The sequence below is a fragment of the Saimiri boliviensis genome, chromosome 1, assembly GCF_048565385.1.
Source record: "Saimiri boliviensis isolate mSaiBol1 chromosome 1, mSaiBol1.pri, whole genome shotgun sequence".
NCBI classification, from domain to species: Eukaryota; Metazoa; Chordata; class Mammalia; order Primates; family Cebidae; genus Saimiri; species Saimiri boliviensis.
In genome coordinates, this window is record NC_133449.1 from 171,005,506 (window position 1) to 171,026,848 (window position 21,343).

Below are 21,343 nucleotides of genomic sequence, written 5' to 3' on the forward strand. Positions count from 1 at the left end.
TGTTTTGTTTTTTTTTTAAACATGAAGACTAGACTTAAAGAATAAATGAAAAGCTGCGAAAATGCCCTCTTATCCTGGTGATTTTCAGTCACATTGCCAGGATTTTACCTCAGTATTGTTACAAAAATATGCTTGTGCAGAATTTATCCTAAGCACGAAACATATCCTAGCATTTAAATATTTTTTAAAAATGGAAATAGCTTTATTTTTTGCTACTTATAAAAAGAATCTTATGAAAAGATACTACATGTAGCGAGGCACGGTAGTTCATGCCTATAATCCTAACACTTTGGGAGGCTGAGGCAGGAGGATTGCTTGAGCCCAGGAATTTGAGGCCAGGCTGGGCAACAAAGCAAGACCCCACCCATCTCTAAAAAAAAAAAAAAATTTTTTTTTTAAATTAGCTAGGTGCTGTGGTATGTACCTGTCATCCTAGCTACTTAGGAGGCTGAGGTAGGAGGATTGCTTGAGTCCAGGAGTTTGAGGCTGTAGTGAGTTAGGATTGTACCACTGCACTCTAGCCTGGGTGACAAGAGTGAGACCCTGTCTCTAAAGAGTAATAAAAATGCTACTTATAAGAAGAATTGTACTTTTAAAAACATACCTTTACTTTGTAAAAAAGAAAAAACTACCCCAAAGCCTGTCACCCAGACACAGGCGACTGTTAATCGCTGATGAATATTCTTTCCTGCGTCTCTTTATGTACACACAGAATAGATGAGGCTATGTGGATATAGACTTATGATCTTATCAAAATGTCATGTTTCATTTGATGTTTTAAAAATGAACAACAAACCTATGAAAACATTCAATATTGCTAACAAGAAAAATGCAAATTACAAATTATTTATCATATATTAGCTATCCTATGTGCAAAGATTAAAAAAAAAATTGCAAGACCTAGAATGTGAGAACTAGGCAGTGCCATGCACAGTTGGTGAGATAAATTAGTGGAAACTTTTTGAAGGTAGTTTAGCAATATATATCACAATTTACAATATGCATTACCTTTGATGCAGCAATTTCACTTCTAGGAATCTACCCCTAGGAGATGGTTGAACAAGTGTACAACTATATCTTTGAAGATAGTTTGTGAACCAGTGGTTATAAGGGCAAGAGACTGGGAGTAACCCATACGTCCATGGAAAGCTAATTGGTTAAGTGGATGAAAGAACATCCATACCGTAGAATTCAGTGCAGCTGTAAACTTCTTAAGCTGGAAATCAGCCACAGCATATTAAAGAGTATACTTACTTGAAAAAAACAGCTAGCAACCACTATTTTGTTTACTTGTAGTTAATCTGTTGATGGGATGGGGAACTCAGATTTTAAACTTTCTATTTGTCAAGATCTTAGAAAATATTTATTACATTTGGGTCTAAAACAGGTATATTAAAACACTTATGCTTGGAAATGAGACATCTGACTTTGTCTTTTTCTTTCTTTCTTTTTTTTTTTTTTTTTTTTGAGACAGAGTTTTGCTCCTGTTACCCAGGCTGGAGTGCAATGGTGCGATCTCAGCTCACCACAACCTCTGCCTCACCACAACCTCCACCTCCTGGGTTCAAGCAATTCTCCTGCCTCAGCCTCCTGAGTAGCTGGGACTACAGGCGTGCGCCACCATGCCCAGCTAATTTTTGTATTTTCAGTAGAGACTGGGTTTCACCATGTTGACCAGGATGGTCTCGATCTCTTTACCCCATGATCCACCCGCCTCGGCCTCCCAAAGTGCTGGGATTATAGGCGTGAGCCACTGCGCCTGGCCTGCTTTACCTTTTCCAAGTCGAGTGACCTCTGCAGTCTCTCTTCACCCACAGTGGTGGGGTGATTCCCTTTCTGGTGGTTTTCAATCATATTGTTCATTGTTTTCTATGTGTTAGCATGTTTGTTTCTTTAGGTGATAAAACCTAGTGAGGAAGGACATGGAATCTTGTTGGTCTTCTCTCTATCCCCCAGACACAGAACCTTGCAAATAATAGGTGCTCACCAGCTAAGTAATGCCTTTAATTTGATTCTTGAGATAAGATAAAGCAGTCAGTAGAGTCAGCCTTTCTTAATAAGGAACTGTGTAACAGGAAATATCTTGCTTCTTATTCATTCATGATCTTGTGAAATGACAACTGGCTGAGACACTTTAGATCCTTTTGGAACAAGATGAGGTATAAATATAATATTTAATTGGATGACTCTGCTGTCTCTAGAGGAACTTGGTCCAGACGTTTGTGCTTGATGCACGTTGTTGGGGGTAGAAGGAGGTAGGCAGTCTGGACCTATGTGGGTTGCCCACTCCCTTGTAGGGGGGACTCACCCCATGACACCTCGCAGTGGGCATCAGGCCTGTGTTCTGTGACGAAGATGAGGATGGCCATCCTATTCCCCACCTGATGTCTCTATTACGCTGGAGCAGTTGACACACACAAAATAGCTGAGTCACAGGCTGAGTCAGCAGGCCAGATCAGTGGTGCTCCATCCCTCCACAAGGATTTGTCAGCACTCGTCATGGACGTGGTACAATGCTAAGGACATGTGGGTTAACTGTTGATTCATGCCTATTGTTTAAATTGTGTTCTTTTTTATATTTAGCATGTTTCCCCTCCCACCCCAAATTACATAGATGATGTAGACTGACTGTAAAAAAAAAATTATAAAATAGAGAAAGGCATTCACATATTATAAAATCACCTATTCCCGACCCCCAGAGATTACTATATTAATATTTTGATATATAGCCTTTCAAATTTTTAAAAATAAGTATATCCTTTCCACACACACAAATTTGAATCAGGATGGATTAGTGCCTAAATTTTGTGAAGAGCATGAAGCAGAGCTTTGAGATACCGTAGAACTTCTCTTTATCAATGGGGAAAATGCAAACATTCTTAGGCGTAGTATAGTAAGACTGTATTTCAGGTGAATTGCAGTGATGTCCACAGCTATGGTGGGAGAAGGGGGTGCCTGGAGCCTATCAGAAATTAGATTCTGGGAGTTCTCCCTCGGTCTTTTTATATAAGTAAAAGCAGTTTGTAATAAACATCAAAATTGATTTAAATGGGGAAAAGCCTTTAAAGCCTTAAAACTGTGGCATAACCTAAGACACAGCGAGGGTGAGGGGCTTCTAAGCTGATGACTTGTCTTATAGTCACCACATGTCTGTGACATGCCAGCCACGCTGATGGGCGCATTCTGTGTGTCGCTCCACTGAACCCACGTACGCTCTGTGTGAGGCGGTTATGGTCATGACCAGCCCCATTTTAGACAAGGCTCAGAGTGGGTGAGTGACTTGCCAGAGTGGCAAAGGCATGTGATTCAATCACGAGTCTGAGACTGAATGATTGGTTGACGGATTGATTTTTACTACCACTTGAAAGAAGTACCTTTAAAAAAAACCCTAGGCCGGGCGTGGTGGCTCCCACCTGTAATCCCAGCACTTTGGAGGCTGAGGCAGGCGGATCTTCTGAGGTTGGGAGTTTGAGAGCAGCCTCACCAACATGGAGAAACTCCATCTCTACTAAAAATACAAAATTAGCCGGGTGTGGTGGCTCATGCCTGTAATCCCAGCTACTTGGGAGGCTGAGGCAGGAGAATCACTTGAACCCAGGAGGTGGAGCCAATATCGCACCATTGCTCTCCAGCCTGGGCAGCAAGAGTGAATTCCATCTCAACAACAGTAACAACGACAGCAAAACCCTTACTCCCCATGCAGCAGTTGGTGCCTCGGCTCCAAAACCCTCAAAGCCATCCCAGGTGATCTGGACTGAGCATATAGCATACTTTAGAGGTTACCTGTGACCCTGAGGATTTCATCTCCTGACCCCTAGCAGGCATCGAGAGGAAATGGAACTGTGCTCATCTGGACCCTTGGCTGAGATGACAACTGCAAGACAGGGTTTCCTGTGCCCTCTGTCACTTGGCAGTTTAATATAAGTTGAAGCTCCAGACTAAAATCCCCGCTACTGGCTGCCTTTTTGAAGACATCTTCATAAAAGGGAGGAAAGGGTGTGGATTGGGTCAGGAATTATAGCCAAGCCTTGGTTTATCAGGATACAGAGGAGGGATCATTAAAACCTAGAAATAACTTCACATCCTGCGGTCATTGGTGTAAGCTGTCTCTCCAGGTAACTCTTATCGCAGAGATACAAACAGGGGAAAATTACATTGCTTCTATTTCTATTCCTTTCCCATCAAGACCAATCTATACTCTGTCAAGCCTATGTAAAGCATTAGCTATGACAGGGAAAGAGCAGGGAACATGGAGGATTTCAGCTACTGAAGAAACAGTGAGACTGCACCTCTCTATGTGGCTCATTCAACCTCACATCCTTTCAGTACCTAATATGGAATGTAGACACCAGACATTTGATAAATGTTGAAATAAGTTATTAAGCTTTCTGTCCTTTTAGGTGATCCTTTCAGAATAAAAGGGACAGGCCGGGCGCGGTGGCTCACGCCTCTAATCCCAGCACTTTGGGAGGCTGAGGCGGGTGGATCACCTGAAGTCGGGAGTTGGAGACTACCCTGACCAACACGGAGAAACCCCGTCTCTACTAAAAACACAAAATTAGCGGGGCGTGGTGGTGCATGTCTGTAATCCCAGCCACTTGGGAAGCTGAGGCAGGAGAATTGCTTGAACCCGGGAGGCGGCGATTGTGGTGAGCCGAGATTGCGGATTGCACCACTGCACTCCAGCCTGGGTGACAAGAGCGAAACTTCATCTCAAAAAAAAGGTGGGGGGGCTATTTTCAAATTTTTATGCATGACATATAACCTACGAAAGCCCAGGCTCTGCCATTTGTGTAAAAAGCAACAAGAGACACGCCTATAGCACATAGTGCCTACATACTCAGGAAACACTTTTGGGCTGTGTGTGGTGGCCTATAATTTCAGCACTTTGGAAGGCTGAGCCCAGGAGTTTGAGACCAACCTCAGCAGCATAGTGAGACTCTGTCTCTACAAAAAATAAAAACATTAACCGAGCCTGGTGGTGTTTGTCGGTAGTCCCAGCTACTCAGGGGGCTGAGGTGGAAGAATCGCTTGAGCCCAGGAGTTGGAGGCTACAGTGAGCCATGATTGCGCCACTGCACTCCAGCATGGGTGACAGAGCCAGACTGTCTCACAGAAAAAAAAAGAATAACATTTGTGGAATGAATGAATGAATGGAATGGGATTAAGATATTCTAAAATGAGTGACTGAGGAGTTACCGAGACATCAATCAATCTTTCCTCTGTGTTTATATGATAATACATTTGAGTGTTTTGAGAGAATACCGCAAGAAACTCTTTTATGTTTGTGCCTAAAATAAGGCAGGGTGAGGGTGGGAATCCTTCTGGAAAAAATAACAAACAGAGACTAATTGTTGCTTTATAGTTTGCCTCACTCCGTGTAACAAGATTTCTGGAAACCTCAAACCTTGGCCGCGTCTGGAAGCGTGTCAGCTTCATACTTACTGAGCCGTATAAAAGCCCGTCGGTGTCCATGGCCAAGTACTGGCCAGTCTCGGTACTCTTTATATACACCTCCCCCACGCTTTCCGCACTGAGCTGCAGCTGAACTGGAATAAAAATAACACGAGCAAAAGTAAATAAACACTACGCTTTTGCTGATAGGACCCATCAGCCAGGACAGTTGGCCATGGAAAATTCTGCTCATTCATTTCTCAGAGCCCTCAGGGATGAGCCTCGGATTAATCAAAACATAGAAATACAGTCCCTTCATCTTTGCCCCCCGCACCGAAGAAAGCTGTCCGTGGGGAGTTATGACCTTGAGAGAGGGAGGAGAGACGAGGCCAGCTCACCTACCTGTCCACCCTGCTGGTTACAAAATGACTCCATGTGCACCTTCATGGTGCCTCACTGCTTTTTTTTCTGTGACCTGGAGGAGGAGGAAGTGGCCTTGGCTCCCCTGGGCTCCCTCATCCCTGCATCTTGGAGTGCCTTCAAGTAGCATCTGGCCAGCCTGTATGTGTTCTGCTTTTGTTATCAACCTGCACAGGGGTGCCTTTTAATTGTCTGGGCCTTGTAGTCGTGGGAGAGACTCCTGTCCACAGATCATTATTTTATAAAGTCTGAGATTACTGTTTTCCCTGAGACAGAAGAGGTTACCAGAAAGTTAGGATTGGTTGCCACATACGAAATTGAGGGAAATTCACAATGAAGGTTCCGTCAATCCCTCAGCCTTTGTGGCAGCCCACCTGGGGTACAGGCAGAGGAGAGCTCGCCAGCTCCTGATGGGGGAGAGAACGAAGCCGTTACCTGAAAATGCAGTGATGAGAACAGTGGTTCTCGAAGGGGACATTTGGTAATGTCTGGAGACAGTTTCTGTTGTCACAGCTAGTGGGGTGGGTGCTACTGGCATCTGGTGGGTAGAGGCCAGGGAGGCTGCCAACATCCTACAATGCACAAAGCAGCCCCCACAGCAAAGAATTTTCCAGGCCAAAGAGTCAGCAGCACCCAGGCTGAGAAACCTGGAGAGGGAGAGAAAGGACTCTGAGTTACAGAGCCACACTCTCCTCATTCACACTGATTGACACTCCCAAGGCTCTGGATACTTAGTTGGAATCCAGTATCCATTTGATAATTATTAACTTGTTTATTCACCCTAAGGTGCCTCTTGAGGGAGATGCTTTGGTTATTCACATTTGGGAATTGGAATTAATTGTAGACTCTTTGGGATAATTTATTTGGTCACCAGACCATCACAACCACCATTACAACCGGTAGTGAAATCTAGACCAGGGACCAGTGGCTGCCCAGAAGTTCCCTAGGAGGGTGAGGAGGCATCTCTGAGGTTCAGGCTGGCAGAGGACGAGGGGCAGGAGAGGCTGGAACACACGTGGCTTTGGCTAGTAGATCTAGACCCCCTCATTGGCTTTTCTTCGTTTTCTTTTTTCTTTTTATTTATTTTTGAGACGAGGTCTTGCTCTGTCACTCAGGCTGGAGTGCAGTGGCACGATCTTGGGTCACTACAACCTCCGCCTCCCAAGTTCAAGCAATTCTCCTGCCTCAGCCTCCCGAGTAGCTAGAGTTACAGGCGTGCACTACCATGTCTGGCTAATTTTTATGTGTTTAGTATAGATGGAGTTTCACCATGTTGGCCAGGCTGGTCTCAAACTCCTGACCTCATGTTCTGCCTACCTCGGCCTCCCAAAGTGCTGGGATTTCAGACGTGAGCCACCGCACCTGGCTTGTTTTTGTCTTCATTTTCGTTTATTTGAACAGGAAATACACTCGTGTGTTTCCACCTAGCGGAGGAGACAGTGAAAGGCCCCCTTCTGAAGTGCACATCTCCTGGGGGATACAGAAACAAGGAAACTCCTCCTAGACACATTGTATGTGTATCCTTTCTAGAGAGCTTGCATTCATACATTGCAAAAGACATACTGTCTCTTACTAATGGGAACATACTGAGCACACAGTTCTGTACCTTGCTTTTTTTGCTTAACAAATTGGAGAACTTTCTACATCAGTACTGAAAGTGACCTCCTTTCTTCTTGCCAATTGTGTTCCATTATGTAGCTACACCATAATCGTTTAACCACTTCTCTGTTCATATGCCTCTATTTTCTCATTTCTCCTTGCTTTCCTTATCTCCTGATTCACCCCCAGGATGATACATAGTTTCATCACCCTTACCTAAGACGCAATTCTCCCTTCCTTGGAAGTCTTTGCTATAGAGACTCAGGACTTCCTTTAGCTTCCTGTGGCAAGTGGAGTTTATTTTATTCACAGGAAGGAACTGGAACCCACGAATGCACTTTCTCACGGGTCCGCCTAGTCATGGTTAGCTCTGAGAGTGTAGTCACGAGGGAACAGGCCAATGAGCCTCTACTGTAAGGTGGGCCTGCTTTCTCGAGCCTTCAGTCACACCACTTGCTCGCTCTTTCTGCTCCTATTAAACTTAACACAGGCTGGGTGTGGTGGCTCATGCCTGTACTCCCAGCACTCGGGGAGGCTGCGGCAGGTGAATCACCTGGTGTTGGAAGTTCACTGGAGAAAACCCGTCTCTACTAAAAATACAAAATGAGTCAGGCATGGTGGCGCATGCGTGTAATTCCAGCTACTTGGGAGGCTGAGGCAGGAGAATTGCTTGAACCCGGGAGACAGAGGTTGCGGTGAGCCGAGATGGCACCATTGCACTCCAGCCTGGCACCAAGAGCAAAACTCCATCTCAAAAACAAAAAACAAAAACCACTTCAACACAACAAGCTCTTTCCCTGTCTTCCCAGCATCTTTACACATGCTATGCCCTCTCTTTGGCACCTTCTTCCTCCAGATATTGATGACGTTCTTCTCCTCCTGGCCTCAGCCTAAATGCCTAAAACAGGCCTTCTCTAGTAACCTGTGACCCTCTGCGCACTGGGTCCTTTTATCCTCACCCTATTCTCCCTGCAATACCACCCTCCTCTACGTCCTCTTCCTCCTCTGGCCCTTCTTTGTTTCTTTCATGGCACTTAGTACAACATGCAATGATTTTATTATCTAGGGAGCTACTGATCTATTTCTGTTTCCCCAGGAGAGTGTACACTCTGAGAGGAAGGGCAGAGATCTTGTCCTGTTCCCTCTTGGGTCCTCAGCACCTCCTACAGTGCCTTGCACACAGTCTATATTTTTTGGTGACTGAATGGTGTTGGACTAATACCGGCAGAGATGATTCTGCTGGCCCATCATCAATAAGGCTTGCACTTTATCTTTCCAGTAATGCTCTGAGGGGTGCAGTAAGATGGGACCGTGTGGAGGGTTGCAAGGCTCGAGGCTGGGTTCTGAGCTGAGTGACCTGGGCTAGGCTGTGTAGTCTCAGCAACACAATCTCTTTTTCAGTAAAATGAAGGGTAGTTGGGCTCAGTCTCCGTAAAGTTATTTCTTGGTCTAACAGTCTATGAAGCAAGTAGATACATTGAATGCCAAATAGAATGTTCTTTGGCAATATGAAGGAACAGCATTCTGAGGTGTGCCACAACATGGATGAGTCTGGAAAGAGGGCTGAGTGGGAAGAAAGCATCATAAAGGGCCGTGTATTTTGTGATTCCATTTAAATGTCCAGAATAAGCAGACCCTTAAAGACAGCAAGTAGATTCGTGGCAGCCAGGGCTGGGGTAGGTGGAGAAGGGGGAATTATGGTTAGAGATATGGGGCTTCTTTTTGAAAATATTCTAAAGTGGATTTGTGGTGTCGGTTGTACAACTCTTAAGTTGTAAGAAAACCCACTGCATTGTACAACGTAAATGGTGAAGTGTATGGCTTGTGTGTTATATCTCAAAAAAGCTGTTTTTAAAAAAATGGTTATTAGACTTTATGGTTTTCAGAGAACCTTCCCATAGACTTTTCTGTCAATTTCTCAGCCTAATCTTATATGTTTCAGAGAGACCAGAGGAAGGGGCTAACCTTTTATTGATCACCTACAATGTGCTGGGCATCATGCTAGTTTCTATCTTGATACAAACAGTATAAAATTAAAGGTGTGGGCTCCAGAACACAACTGCCTGAACTCAAATTCTGCCTGGCTGCCTATCAGCTGTGTGATCATTAGGCAAATTACTTGCCTCTGTTTCCTTACCTATAATGATAGTTGTTGTAAGGGCTAATGCATGGAAAGTGGCCAGTACTCGTAAGACCACTTCCTCTGTGCTTTTGTGACCTTTTCTGCTCCTTGAAGCATTGCCTGGAGGAACGTGGTGCTTGCTCTGTCCTGTAGGTGAAGAGCTGGAGTTTTGTGAGAGCATGTTTTATGCAAGGTTATACTTCTAAGAAGGGGAAAAATCATTACCAGAGCCCAGGTTGAGTACTCAAAGTATCCTATGTTTTTCTCTCTTTCACACCACCTCTTGGGCTCCAGTTATGGGATGGATTGATCCAAATCCAGCCATACCCTCCTGCTCGGACCCTCTTGTGTTCAGATCAGACATGGACAAGATGGCGGGTGGTCATCCAGCATCCCATTTGTAGCCACGGAGTGGACTGAGTTTAGTTGCCTGGAACTCTTTTCAACCTACCACCCATTTATGTATTTAGTCAAACACATTATAGGTGCTACAGAAACCCCAAAGGGAAGGTCTTTTTAGGTCATCAAAGAAGTTTTTCTGTTTTTGTTTTTGAGATAGAGTCTTGCTCTGTTGCCCAGGCGGGGGTGCAGTGGTGCGAGCTCCGCTCACTGCAACCTCTGCCTCTCAGGTTGAAGTGATTCTCCTGCCTCAGCCTCCGGAGTAACTGGGATTACAGGGACACGCCATCATGCCCAGGTAGTTTTTTTGTGTTTTGAGCAGACACAGGGTTTCACCACGTTGGCCAGGCTGGTTTTGAACTCCTGACCTCAGGTGATCCACCCGTCTCGGCCTCCCAAAGTGCCGGGATTACAGGCGTGAACCACCTCACCCAGCCAATCAAGGAAGATTTTTAAAAAGCTTTTCCCTTCCTATTCATTTCTGTTTTGCTGCCTTCGATAGCACCTACTTGTCTGGCCATGGGGCTGAATAGGGTTGGCTTTGCCATCTGTGGAGTTCCATCATGGCCATGAAGAGGCCTCACAGAGGGGAACAAGAGCCAGCAGCCTGCTTAGCACATGACTTCAGCCCTCAGCCGTGAGTCCCGACACCAGGGTTGTTGCACCGGTGAGAGTTCGTCTCAAGAGTTTCCTCTGTAAATATTATTTCTCCAGGATGTCCAAGTTTCATAGCTCATTTTCACTAGATTTCTTTCTGGCTCAGTTTCCTAAACATATATCCTTCTGCAAGCAGGGCTGGCAGGAAGAAGCAACACCCAGCCCGAGCAGCTCGTGTAGCTGGCTAGGTGTCCAGCTCTCTCGTGTGACTTCATTCCAGTTTCCCAGACCTACATCCTCTTGCAGCTGCTGCTCAGGATGGGCAAGGAAAGAGAGAGCGTGAAAAAGGGGGGCCTTGGAAAGAGAGGGAGGGTCTGGCCACACACCAGCAGCTCCTTCCTTGGGTGACAGCTCAGGATCGGGGACAGAGAGCCATTCAGTCAACACACATTCATCTCCAAGGTGCTGGGACTTGGGTTCAGTGCCAGGCATGGTCCCTGTACTCCGGCTTCCACATGATTAGGGATACAGACAGATAAGCCTAGGAGTGATTCCTAGAACAGTCACAAATCTCTCCTTGTTTTTGAGCTAAAAGCAAACAGAAGTCCAAAAACTGCAACATTCTTTCTCTTTCTCTGTGTGTATAGGTTTTTTTAAAAAATCCCCTTTCAAAAAAAGGCAGAATAAAACATACAGTGAAAAAATAAAAAAAAAACAAAATTACAGTGGGAGAATATAGTAAATCCTTGATTAAAATTTTGTTTAAAAAAAAAAAATACAGGCTGGACGCGGTGGCTCATGCCTATAATCCTAGCACTTTGGGAGGCCGAGGTAGGTGGATCATGAGGTCAGGAGATTGAGACCACCCTGGCTAACACGGTAAAACCCCGTCTCTACTAAAAATACAAAAATTAGCTGGGTGTGGTGGAAAGCACCTGTAGTCCCAGCTCCGCGGAAGGCTGAGGCAGGAGAGCCACTTGAATCCGGGAGGCGGAGGTTGCAGCGAGCCGAGATCACGCCATTGCACTCCAGCCTGGGCGACAGGGTGAGATCCCGTCTCAAAACAAAACACAAAAACCCCACACAATACAACATGTGCAGCTCATGAATATATCTGTAGTAAAATATAAAACTGTACACCAGACACGGACCAAATTCATACAAGTAGCTGCTTTGGGAAGGAAAAGAGGCGCTAAGACGGAAAGGGATTGAGGAAATGTTTCCTTCATCCTAACTCCATTTCTTTATCAACAGTTCTGAGGTAAGAACGGCTAGTGCCAAGAGAAGTCAGCTCGGAGGTCCTGCCCCTTGTTTCTGAGCCCCAAGCTATCATAGCGTTTTGCTGACGCGTCCCAGGAAAACGCCAAGGTAAGACCACAACGGATGCATTCAACGAGGAAAATGCCTGCAGAGAGAGGCTCTACTTCTGTGGCGGGTCTGTTCGTGGCCTCTCAGCCTGCTTTCCACCTCTGCTCTGCGACGAGAGGCCAAGAGAGATTACGTGCCTGGTTTATTCTGGGCTGGAGACTTCCCGTCCTTTGCCGTGTTTACCCAAAGTGAGGTCAGCCTCATTCAGAACTTGGTGAGGTGGTTTTATGTCAGTGGCATTTATAATTAAAATGTAGCCACAAGCTGGGATTCGTCAAACATTAGAGAAGGACAGAGAAGGGGAAAAATTGAATTTTGGGGAAAATAATTCCAGTGGTTAAAAAAATATACGTACACATACGTATATATACATAAATATATATACACATATAAATACATATACACATATATATAAATATAAATATATATATTAAAAAGCCTTTCTTAAAAGGTGTCTGCTTCTTTAATGTCTCAAAAAGATGCCTGGAAAATTTTGATACAGTCCAGAGACTGAATGACATATATATAGACACATACACACACATACACACACACACGCGCGCACAGACACACACACACGTGTGTGTATATATATATATATATAGGTGTGTGTATATATATATACTTACACACACACACACACACATATATATATATATATATACATACACCTATATACTTATATATAGGTGTGTGTGTCTATTTTAAAGTTTATGTATAACAATCCTCTGTATAATCAGATGAGGGTTGTGGGAGGATGGCAAGGGACCTTTCCATCACATGTGACAGAGGTGAGAGCGCCCTGTCGCTGAATATGTTCCCACCTGGAGACCTTCCCCTCTCTCTGATTTCTGGAAGTGTGGTCCAGCTCTGCCCATCGTGGTGATTTGAAAAGCTGTTTTGACCTTGCATCTATGCTGGTTGGGAATGAAGTGCCTTAACCGCTAGGTGCTGAGTGATCCCAACCAGAGAACAGAAGTCTGGACTCCCCTAAAGCAACAGGGCAGGAGGCATTTCACCGAAGAGCAGTCTGCCCTTTAGAAAGGGCTACAAAGTAGGATTGTTTTGACCAGCGGACTCTTGCTAGTGCCTTTAGGATGTGGCTTGATTTATAAATATTTGATTGGCATGCACTTTGCTCAAGAACATTTCCATTTGTGCAGTGAGTGGTGCCGGTAATTCTGCTCCCCACGTAGCCTCTGGCGTGCTTGAGGAGGTGAAGCGTTGTGGGCCGTGGCAGGCAGCTGCAGGTCTGGCATGCTTGTGAGCAAATTATTCTCTAATTATTGTTCCAGTTATTAATCCCATTGAGGGATAAGTCATGGTCCCCCTTCGCCAGAAAGGAAACATCCCAGAAAGAGCAGAATCAAACGCAGAGCAGACTTTCCCTGCCGGAAGAGTGAGACAGGGTGGGGCTTGCTGCCCCTGTGCCTGGGTAAGGTATGCCTCTGTGTCAGGCCTCAGGGGCTTCACCCGGATAGTCCCAGAGAGGCTGGGACAGTCACCCTCAGTTCTGTGAGCAAGCATAGCATTCACTTATTCTAACAGACTTGAAAGATGAGCTGGTTAGGTGAGGAAGGCTCAGGAATCCTGGACGGATGATGATTAGTTTCATTTTTTTGAGCACGTATGTGCCTAGCAGTGTGCTGAACACTCTTACAAACATCACATTAAGACGTCTACATTCCAGCCGGGCGCGGTGGCTAAAGCCTGTAATCCCAGCACTTTGGGAGGCCAAGGTGGGTGGATCACGAGGTCGAGAGATCGAGACCATCCTGGTTAACATGGTGAAACCCCGTCTCTACTAAAAATACAAAACATTAGCTGGGCATGGTGGCGCGTGCCTGTAATCCCAGCTACTCAGGAGGCTGAGGCAGGAGAATTGCCTGAACCCAGGAGGCGGAGGTTGCGGTGAGCCGAGATCGCGCCATTGCACTCCAGCCTGGGTAACAAGAGCGAAACTCCGTCTCAAAAAAAAAAAAAAGACGTCTACATTCCTATAAGTGGGTACTGTTGCCATTCTTGTTTTTAGAACAAGGCAACCAAGGCACATTGAGAGTAACTGTCCCAAGGTGACACAGAAATGGTAAATCGCAGTGTTGGGACCTGACCTACCTCCATCTGACCCACAGCACCGACGTTTACTGAATCAGTTTGCGGGGCAGAACCGCTGTCACGGTGTTGGGGTGTCAGGGTCGGTGGGATATGGAAGAAACCTTAATCCTGGAAGCAGAAGACGGGGTTGCTGCCAAGCCCTCCCAGTTAGGAGCTGGTCACGCCTGTCAGCTGCAGTGCTCTTAGAGTGATGATAATTAGTAACCTCTCAAGGCTGTGGTTAGCTGGAAGTGAGAGAGTTCAGCATAATGGCCAGCACATATCAGGGCTCGATAGATGTTTGTTGAATATATGGTTGAATTTGAATTTAGTGGCCACCAAGACAATTTGGTCACTCATCAAATTAATGTTTACTGGGTATTTTACCAAGTGGCAGGCGATGTGTTAGACACTGTATTTGTAGTATTGAGCAATAAGAGACAAAGTCCTTGTCCTCAGGGAGTGCAGTGGGAGGGAAATACCATTAAATAATCACATAAATAAATGTAGAATTACAACTCTGAGGAGAGCGGCATGATACACAAGGCACTACTGAAATGCTTGTGTCCAGAATGGAACTGGCCATCTTCCCCTGGACCTGATGCTCTTCCAGGACCTCCCCCTCTGATGGTGACACCATTTACATGTCTCCCTGAACTGAAACTTAGGGGCCAACATGAACCTTCTCAAATTGTGCCGATCAGCCCTGGAATCTGTGCCGCACTCCCGGGCGGATTCTGCCTAGCCTTTGTAGCACAGCAGCATAACCAGTGTTCACCGTCCAGACTGCTAACTGCCTGCAGCAGTGATTTGAGGAATGGTAACAGGACAGACCCAAACCATCTTCTCTGCAAGCCACAAGTCCACCGGTAGACATTTTACTCAGGTGTCTATGAGAATGGCCCCTACACAAGCATCTGTCCTAGGATTATGCCTCTGTAAAAAAGGTTAGGTACTTGGAAACTCATTCGCCTAGAAGGAGGAAGAAGGTACATTTGCCCAGGAAAGATCAATGACTTGGGGACAAAGGGAAGCTGTGAAAGGAGTTATTTCTGCCTTGTAGAGCTCAAAGGCATACAGTTCTATCTTGTGTGATTTATTTAAATTTTTCTATTGGCTTTTAGAAATGCTCTTTCTGAAGGAAGTCTTAACATGTGACTCCACCTGTTACCTCAATCTCTAATCATGCTCAAACTAGTGATCAAAAAATTGAAAACACCCCCTGGCCAGGACGTGCGGACTACATTTAGTCAGGGAGCATCCTCCCCATGCCTAGCGGAGGCAATTCCGTATAACTCTTCAAATTTAGAAGGGCTCTGGCAGTACCACCACTGAGCAGAAGAGGGCGACAGAACCACATTCAGGGAGTGCCCAAGACTGCTCTCACCTGCAGAATCTTAGTAGGTCGTATTTTCGCCCTTGTGAGGCACGCTGGGGAATGCTGCCATTCCGATTCCCGGGTGAGGAAACAGTCTCAGTGAGATTAAACGCTTTTCCTGAAAATTAGCTGGGAACACTAGAGACACTTAAATTTCTAGTTAGGAAAGGATGTTGGGAAGAGTCCCAGGGCTAGGGGTCTCTAAGTTTCTTTTGCAGAGTATGCAAACAGAAAGAGTGTCTGGTTGAAAGAACGTTCACTGTCGGGGCTTCTCCAGGTGGAAAGGGGCAGAGCAGGCTTGAACTCGAGCCTGCTGACTCTGCAGCACAATATCCAGTTCTGGTATTGCCAGGTACAGGGATGGACTTCTGGCCACCCAGCCCACTTACTCTGCCCTCTGCCCTCTTGGTCCTTGTTCCTAGTTCCAGAGTAAGCAAATAATAGGCCCACACAACACCACCGAGCGTTGGCAGAGAGACCCTGAATCCAGGCCTGTATCTAACCCCTTGACTTTCCTGGGTGGCAGGCAGTACTGTAAAAAAGGAGCTTAGAAAGTCCTCGGATTCGACCGTGTTACCACATTCTGGGCTGAATGTATGGGAAGTTTGATGATGATAAATGCAATATGAAGCAACGTGTGCTGTGCTGTTCCTCTGGGCCAGGCACTGTGCCAACAGCTCCCACTATATTATCTCATTTAATCCTCCCAAGAAACCTGTAAGGCAAGGAGTATTGGTATTCTTTTGGTACAAGTGCGAAAAGTGAGGACAGAAAGGTACAGTTGCCCAAATTTACTTGGAAAACAATCCGGCTTTCCTTGAATGCAGACGTCCTCACATATATGCCCAAGGCTACCCTGCGCTGCTTTCTAGAAGCTCCTGACATCTTAAGTCAGGTGGCCAGATCCACTACGGACTCCAGAAGTTGTCCCAGCGTTACGCACCCAGAGTGCAGGCTGTCGTACTAATGAGGGATAGACAACAATGAAGCCATTTTCCATTGCACCAGAAATTCCAGTATTGGAGCCTCTCGTTATCCCAGAATTCAAGGGTTCCCAGAAGAGCTAGCTTAACCCCAAGGACCATATCACAAAGCTTGCCTTTCCTCTTGGGTTCTGAGGACCAGAGAGCATTCCCTGCTTTTTCGGAAAATTGCTAAGCCGTATTAGGAACTCTTAAAACCCGGAGAAATTAAAGCTTGTTCCCTTGTATTGTATGGGGAAGATCACATGAATTGTTTATCATGCCTGACACGATGGACCACCACCTATGTGCACTGATTTGCAATAAATACTGTTTATGTCTGCTTTTAACAAATAGATCTTTTTGTGCCTCACTCTGATACCTGTTTTTCACTGAGTATAAGGCATTCAGCAAGCCCATTTGAAGATAAGCCATCAAAACAAAGCCCAAAAGAGCTAATTCTGCAGCTGTAAGCCCCAGCCTCAGCCTCAGCCTTCCTGCTCTTCATCTCAAGGGTCTGTGCAGTGGGTGGGAAGGACGGAACAATGTCACCTCGTGCGTAAACGCCAGCTTCCATCCCCACTACCTGTGCATCTGAGGGTAGAGCGTGAGCACCAGCTAAGTGATCATTTGTGCTTAGAGCCTACAACTCTAGTGCCTTGTCCATGAATAATGAAGACCACCTGATACATAAACCATCACGTCAAAGTGAGAGTTTTGCATTGCATTTTAAACAGTCCTACAGAAACTTCCTGTCTGTCCTCTTCTGTACCTCCTGATTTTCCTTCTCTTGATTTGTGGCATATTTGACTCTTAAGATTGCTGACCCTTGGCCGGGCGCGGTGGCTCAAGCCTGTAATCCCAGCACTTTGGGAGGCTGAGGCAGGCGGATCACAAGGTCAGGAGTTCGAGACCAGCCTGGCCAATATGGCAAAACCCCCATCTCTACTAAAAATACAAAAATTAGCTGGGCATGGTGGCGTATGCCTGTAGTCCCAGCTACTCAGGAGGCTAAGTCAGGAGAATTGCTTGAACCTAGGAGGTAGAGTTTGCAGTGAGCCAAGATCATGCCACTGCACTCCAGCCTGGGTGACAGAGTGAGACTCCATCTCAAAAAAAAAAAAAAAAAAATTGCCGACCCTCTAAGCAGGGACTGAATCTGACTTCTGGCTTCTCTGTAACATCTGTTGCTGATGCTACAGTGGGACTCGGGGAATCTCAGATAACATCACAGTGAGACCCAGAAACCTAATATCGAACGCCGGAAGAACCAGAACAGAAGGAAGAGGTTTTTTATACTTAGACAGTCAAGAAGATTCTTTTCTCCAGAGTCATACCTTCATTTACCAACCCCCTCTGAGAGCCGGGCTGCCAGGAAGGCCTGGAAGAGAGATTCAGCGTTTGGCAGGAGGCACGCCCACTCTCCAGTTTCTATACGGTCTGGAGAATGACTTTACCCCTGCTGGTTACCACGGCCACATCTGTGCGATACGCAGAGGGAAAGCTGCCTGATTTACGATGTGTAAGACTACGATGATGAACTAGGATTTCACAAATCAAGCCCAGTGGAAACATAACCAGGAGAGTCAGTTGACTTGAAACGGAGCCCGCACCTCTGTGCAGGATTTACCGCCATGCCCGTCTGGTTCCTTCCCTCATGGAGCACGCGGGCCCCGGACCAGCCTTGGGGCCAGATCTTTCACTAGTTACAGAAACCTGGGAAAACATACGGCGATCGAGCACCGGCAGCCCGTTCTGTTAGGTCAGCAGAGAGCGCTTTAAAAAGCTTGAAATAGGACACGTTTAGGTAAGTGGTGGCCCCCACAACTCCCTCTTTTCCCAACCCAGACGTTTTACACATTGATGTGACTCCACCTTGGCATGTGTTGTGCCTGAATAGAACCTTGGAGAAGCAAGCATCGCTGCTTAAATATGCTCCTTCCTCCCACCTTGACTACAGACGATGCCAGAAAGGGAAAAGGGTGCCATAGAGATGTGCTTACTGTGAAGATCGCTCCTGTCCCTGGTCCCATCCACTGTGCCATCCGGAAGGATCCTCAAGAAGTGGCCCCCGTTGCTACAGTAGAGGAGTTTGGGCTTCTTGTAATTCCCTGGAGGCAGATCAAACTTCTCGGTCAGGGCTGTAAAGGTGGTGATTTCCCCTTCAGCCATGGTTCAGCAGCTGCTGCTCGTGGCGCTTTCAAAACTGTAAGAAATGGAACAAACCTGTAGTCAGTTCTTCCAGCAAAGGCACAAAATGCCCTTTGAAGAAAGGAAGGACAGCTCCCGGGCACAGGGCTCCTGGGCAGTGAGTAACCACAGCCTGCCCAGGTGATGCCCGCAGTCAGCGGGGCTGTGAGGTGGCTGGTGGTTAAGGAAGGATGGTCCCCGGCATGGGAGGGGTTTCCAGGCCATGTTTCTCTTCCCAATTGGACACAGCTTTGATCCAAGCTGTGCATTTTTTAGAACTTCAAATTTAATCATTTGACCAAGAGGAAAAAAAAAAATCATGTTTTGGTCCCTCCTTCTGGTCCACACACATCCTCAAATTCAACACCAAAGTTGCCCTAAAATAACACGCAGGATCTGGCTGAAACCCACAAAAGCTGAGAGGCCAGGACCCAGGTTCTGCCCTCCACCCTCGCGCTGCCTTGATGAGATACAGATGGCACAGATGGCACAGATGGCACAGATGGCCTGGACACTTGGGACCTGCACGCAAAGGCACAGGAGGCCTTTCAGGGATGCAACACGGACAGCAAAGGGTTAGTTTGTAAAGGGAACCTTCTGGATTTTCTGGGGGAAACAGAACTGGAACCAGGGAAAAAGGCACAGAGTGGGAGTAAGTGGGTTTTTAAAGGAGAAACATCAGGTGAAAGGAAATCTTATGAGACAGATGATGATGAAAGCTATGCCTGGTTCCTGCTTATTCCACAGCTTTCCACATAGCTTCGTGTGGCACAGAGAAGGTGAGTCTGTCCTTTGCACACAGGCTGCCTTTATCCTAGTTATTTTCTAATGTGAGATAGAACACAGAAACCAACATGTTATATATAATATACCTCTAACATTATATATAGCTACTATATACAAACTTACATTACTAATATGAAAATGCATCACTTACACCTCAAAGGATTAAAAAACAAAACCAGTGAGCATTAGAATTGGTTACAGCATAAACTTGCCCCACCGCTTAGAAGGAAGTGCTGGTGGCCCTAAAAACGGAAAAGAAAGAGGCCAAAAAGAAAGCAGGAAACTAACGTGAGAGCTGCACTTGGTAGGAGTTAAGTAGTGAATGTGATCATCAATACATATTGATTATCAAGTGGTCATAGAATAGAAATCCTCATCATTTAACGTATTTTGGGCTACAGGTTATCTCAAGTAATCTCACCATAATCCTTTTAAGTAGACACTCATATTATCCTCATTTAAAAAAATTTTTTGAGACAGAGTCTTGCTCTGTTGCCCAAGCTGGAGTGCTATGGTATGGTCTTGGCTCACTACAACCTCCACCTCCCAGGTTCAAGCAATTCTCCTGCCTCAGCCTCCCAAGTAGCTGGGATTACAGACCTGTACCACCACACCTGGCTAATTTTTTTTTTGTATTTTTAGTAGAGATGGGAGTTCACCATGTTGGCCAGGCTGGTCTCGAACTCCTGACCTTGTGATCTGCCCACCTCGGCCTCCCAAAGTGCTGGGATTATAGGCATGAACCACCGTGCCAGGCCTATTATCCTCATTTTTAATAAAATAAAACAGCTTAAAGATGTTCAGTGGCCTGCCCAGGGGCAACAGCTAGTAAGCAGTGGAGCCGAACCTCAAAAGGGGTCTGGGAACAGAAAGCCCCAATTTGCCCTTAATCACCATGAAAAGGTTTAGTGACTTTATTAACACTAGCCTTTTTATGAGAAGTGGGGTTTTTACCCATTGCCTGGCAGGTACATCTGTCACCATAAACCTGTCATTCATGTACTTATTCATTTGTGACCCAAAGGTTGGCTAGCTCCACCTACAGCCTCTCCTTTTGCCCCCATGCCAACCACAAAACAGGACTCCACACATCTCCTCCTTCTCCAGGAGAAACCCACCCCAGCAGCTTTGTGCACATCATGGAAGACCAACAGCCACCCTGCACTCCCTGCACTAAGCATCCATCAGTGCCTGCAGCAGCCTTGTGGAGCTGCTCTCATAGGAGGCAGGGCCATCATAAATCAAGACACCAATTACAATAATTTGTCCTTATGACTTTGGAATGAGGGTTCATGTTGGAAGGCTCCATTTGTTTTCTCTGCTCCTGGCATTTTAATGTTTCTGGTACATTTTTCCCACTCTGCAGCCACATGGGCCAGCCAGTGTTCCTGTTTTCAGCTACCGTTGGGGGTGCCTCCAAGAACCCCAAAGAGAATTTTGCATTACACACACACACACACACACACACACACACACACACACGCACACACACACTTTTTTGAGACAGAGTTTCACTCATGTTGCCCAAGCTCGAGTGCAATGGCGTGATCTCAGCTCACTGCAACCTCTGCCTCCTGGGTTAAAGCAAGTCTCCTGCCTAAGCCTCCTGAGTAGCTAGGATTACAGGCACCTGCCACCATGCCTGGCTAATTTTTTGTATTTTTAGTAGAAATGGAGTTTCACCATGTTAGCCAGGCTGGTCTCGAACTCCTGACCCCAGGTGATCCACCCACCTCAGTTTCCCAAAGTGCTGGCTGGGATTACAGGCATGAGTCACAGTGCCTGGCCCACACACATAATAATTTTATTTATGTCAGTTTCACAGAGAGGATTGCAGAGTTTACCTTGCATAGCACAATCTCTCCCCATCCTCACTGTCTCTTCCAAACCTTTCTCTCTCATCCATAAGGCTCTAAGTCCTTCTGTGCCCACTCTGGCTCTCTTACTCTCTCTCCCTCTGTCTCTCCACTCACCCCTCTCCCCACCCAGCCCCTCACTCTTAAGTCCTCACTCCACTACCTTTTGGACCCACTT

General features: G+C 46.1%; 1 protein-coding gene and 1 long non-coding RNA gene across 6 annotated transcripts in view; one reads left to right on the plus strand and one right to left on the minus strand.

Annotated features, from left to right (window-relative positions):
* Positions 1-21,343, plus strand: part of LOC141580296 (uncharacterized) — a 282,711-nt gene that overhangs the window by 212,845 nt on the left and 48,523 nt on the right. The window lies entirely within an intron of this gene.
* FGF1 (fibroblast growth factor 1) overlaps positions 1-21,343 on the minus strand; it is a 105,962-nt gene that overhangs the window by 4,274 nt on the left and 80,345 nt on the right. For 4 of the 5 annotated variants that reach the window (XM_003920549.3, XM_010338416.3, XM_010338408.3 and 1 more), the window contains exons 2-3: positions 18,337-18,539; positions 5,446-5,549 (exon numbers count right to left, since the gene is read on the minus strand). In XM_003920549.3, the coding sequence (XP_003920598.1) occupies positions 5,446-5,549; positions 18,337-18,505 (273 nt within the window). In that variant the 5' untranslated portion in view covers positions 18,506-18,539. Of the gene's footprint in view, positions 1-5,445; positions 5,550-18,336; positions 18,541-21,343 lie in introns of those variants that run through there. The other variant, XM_074381146.1, reaches the window with a different exon arrangement.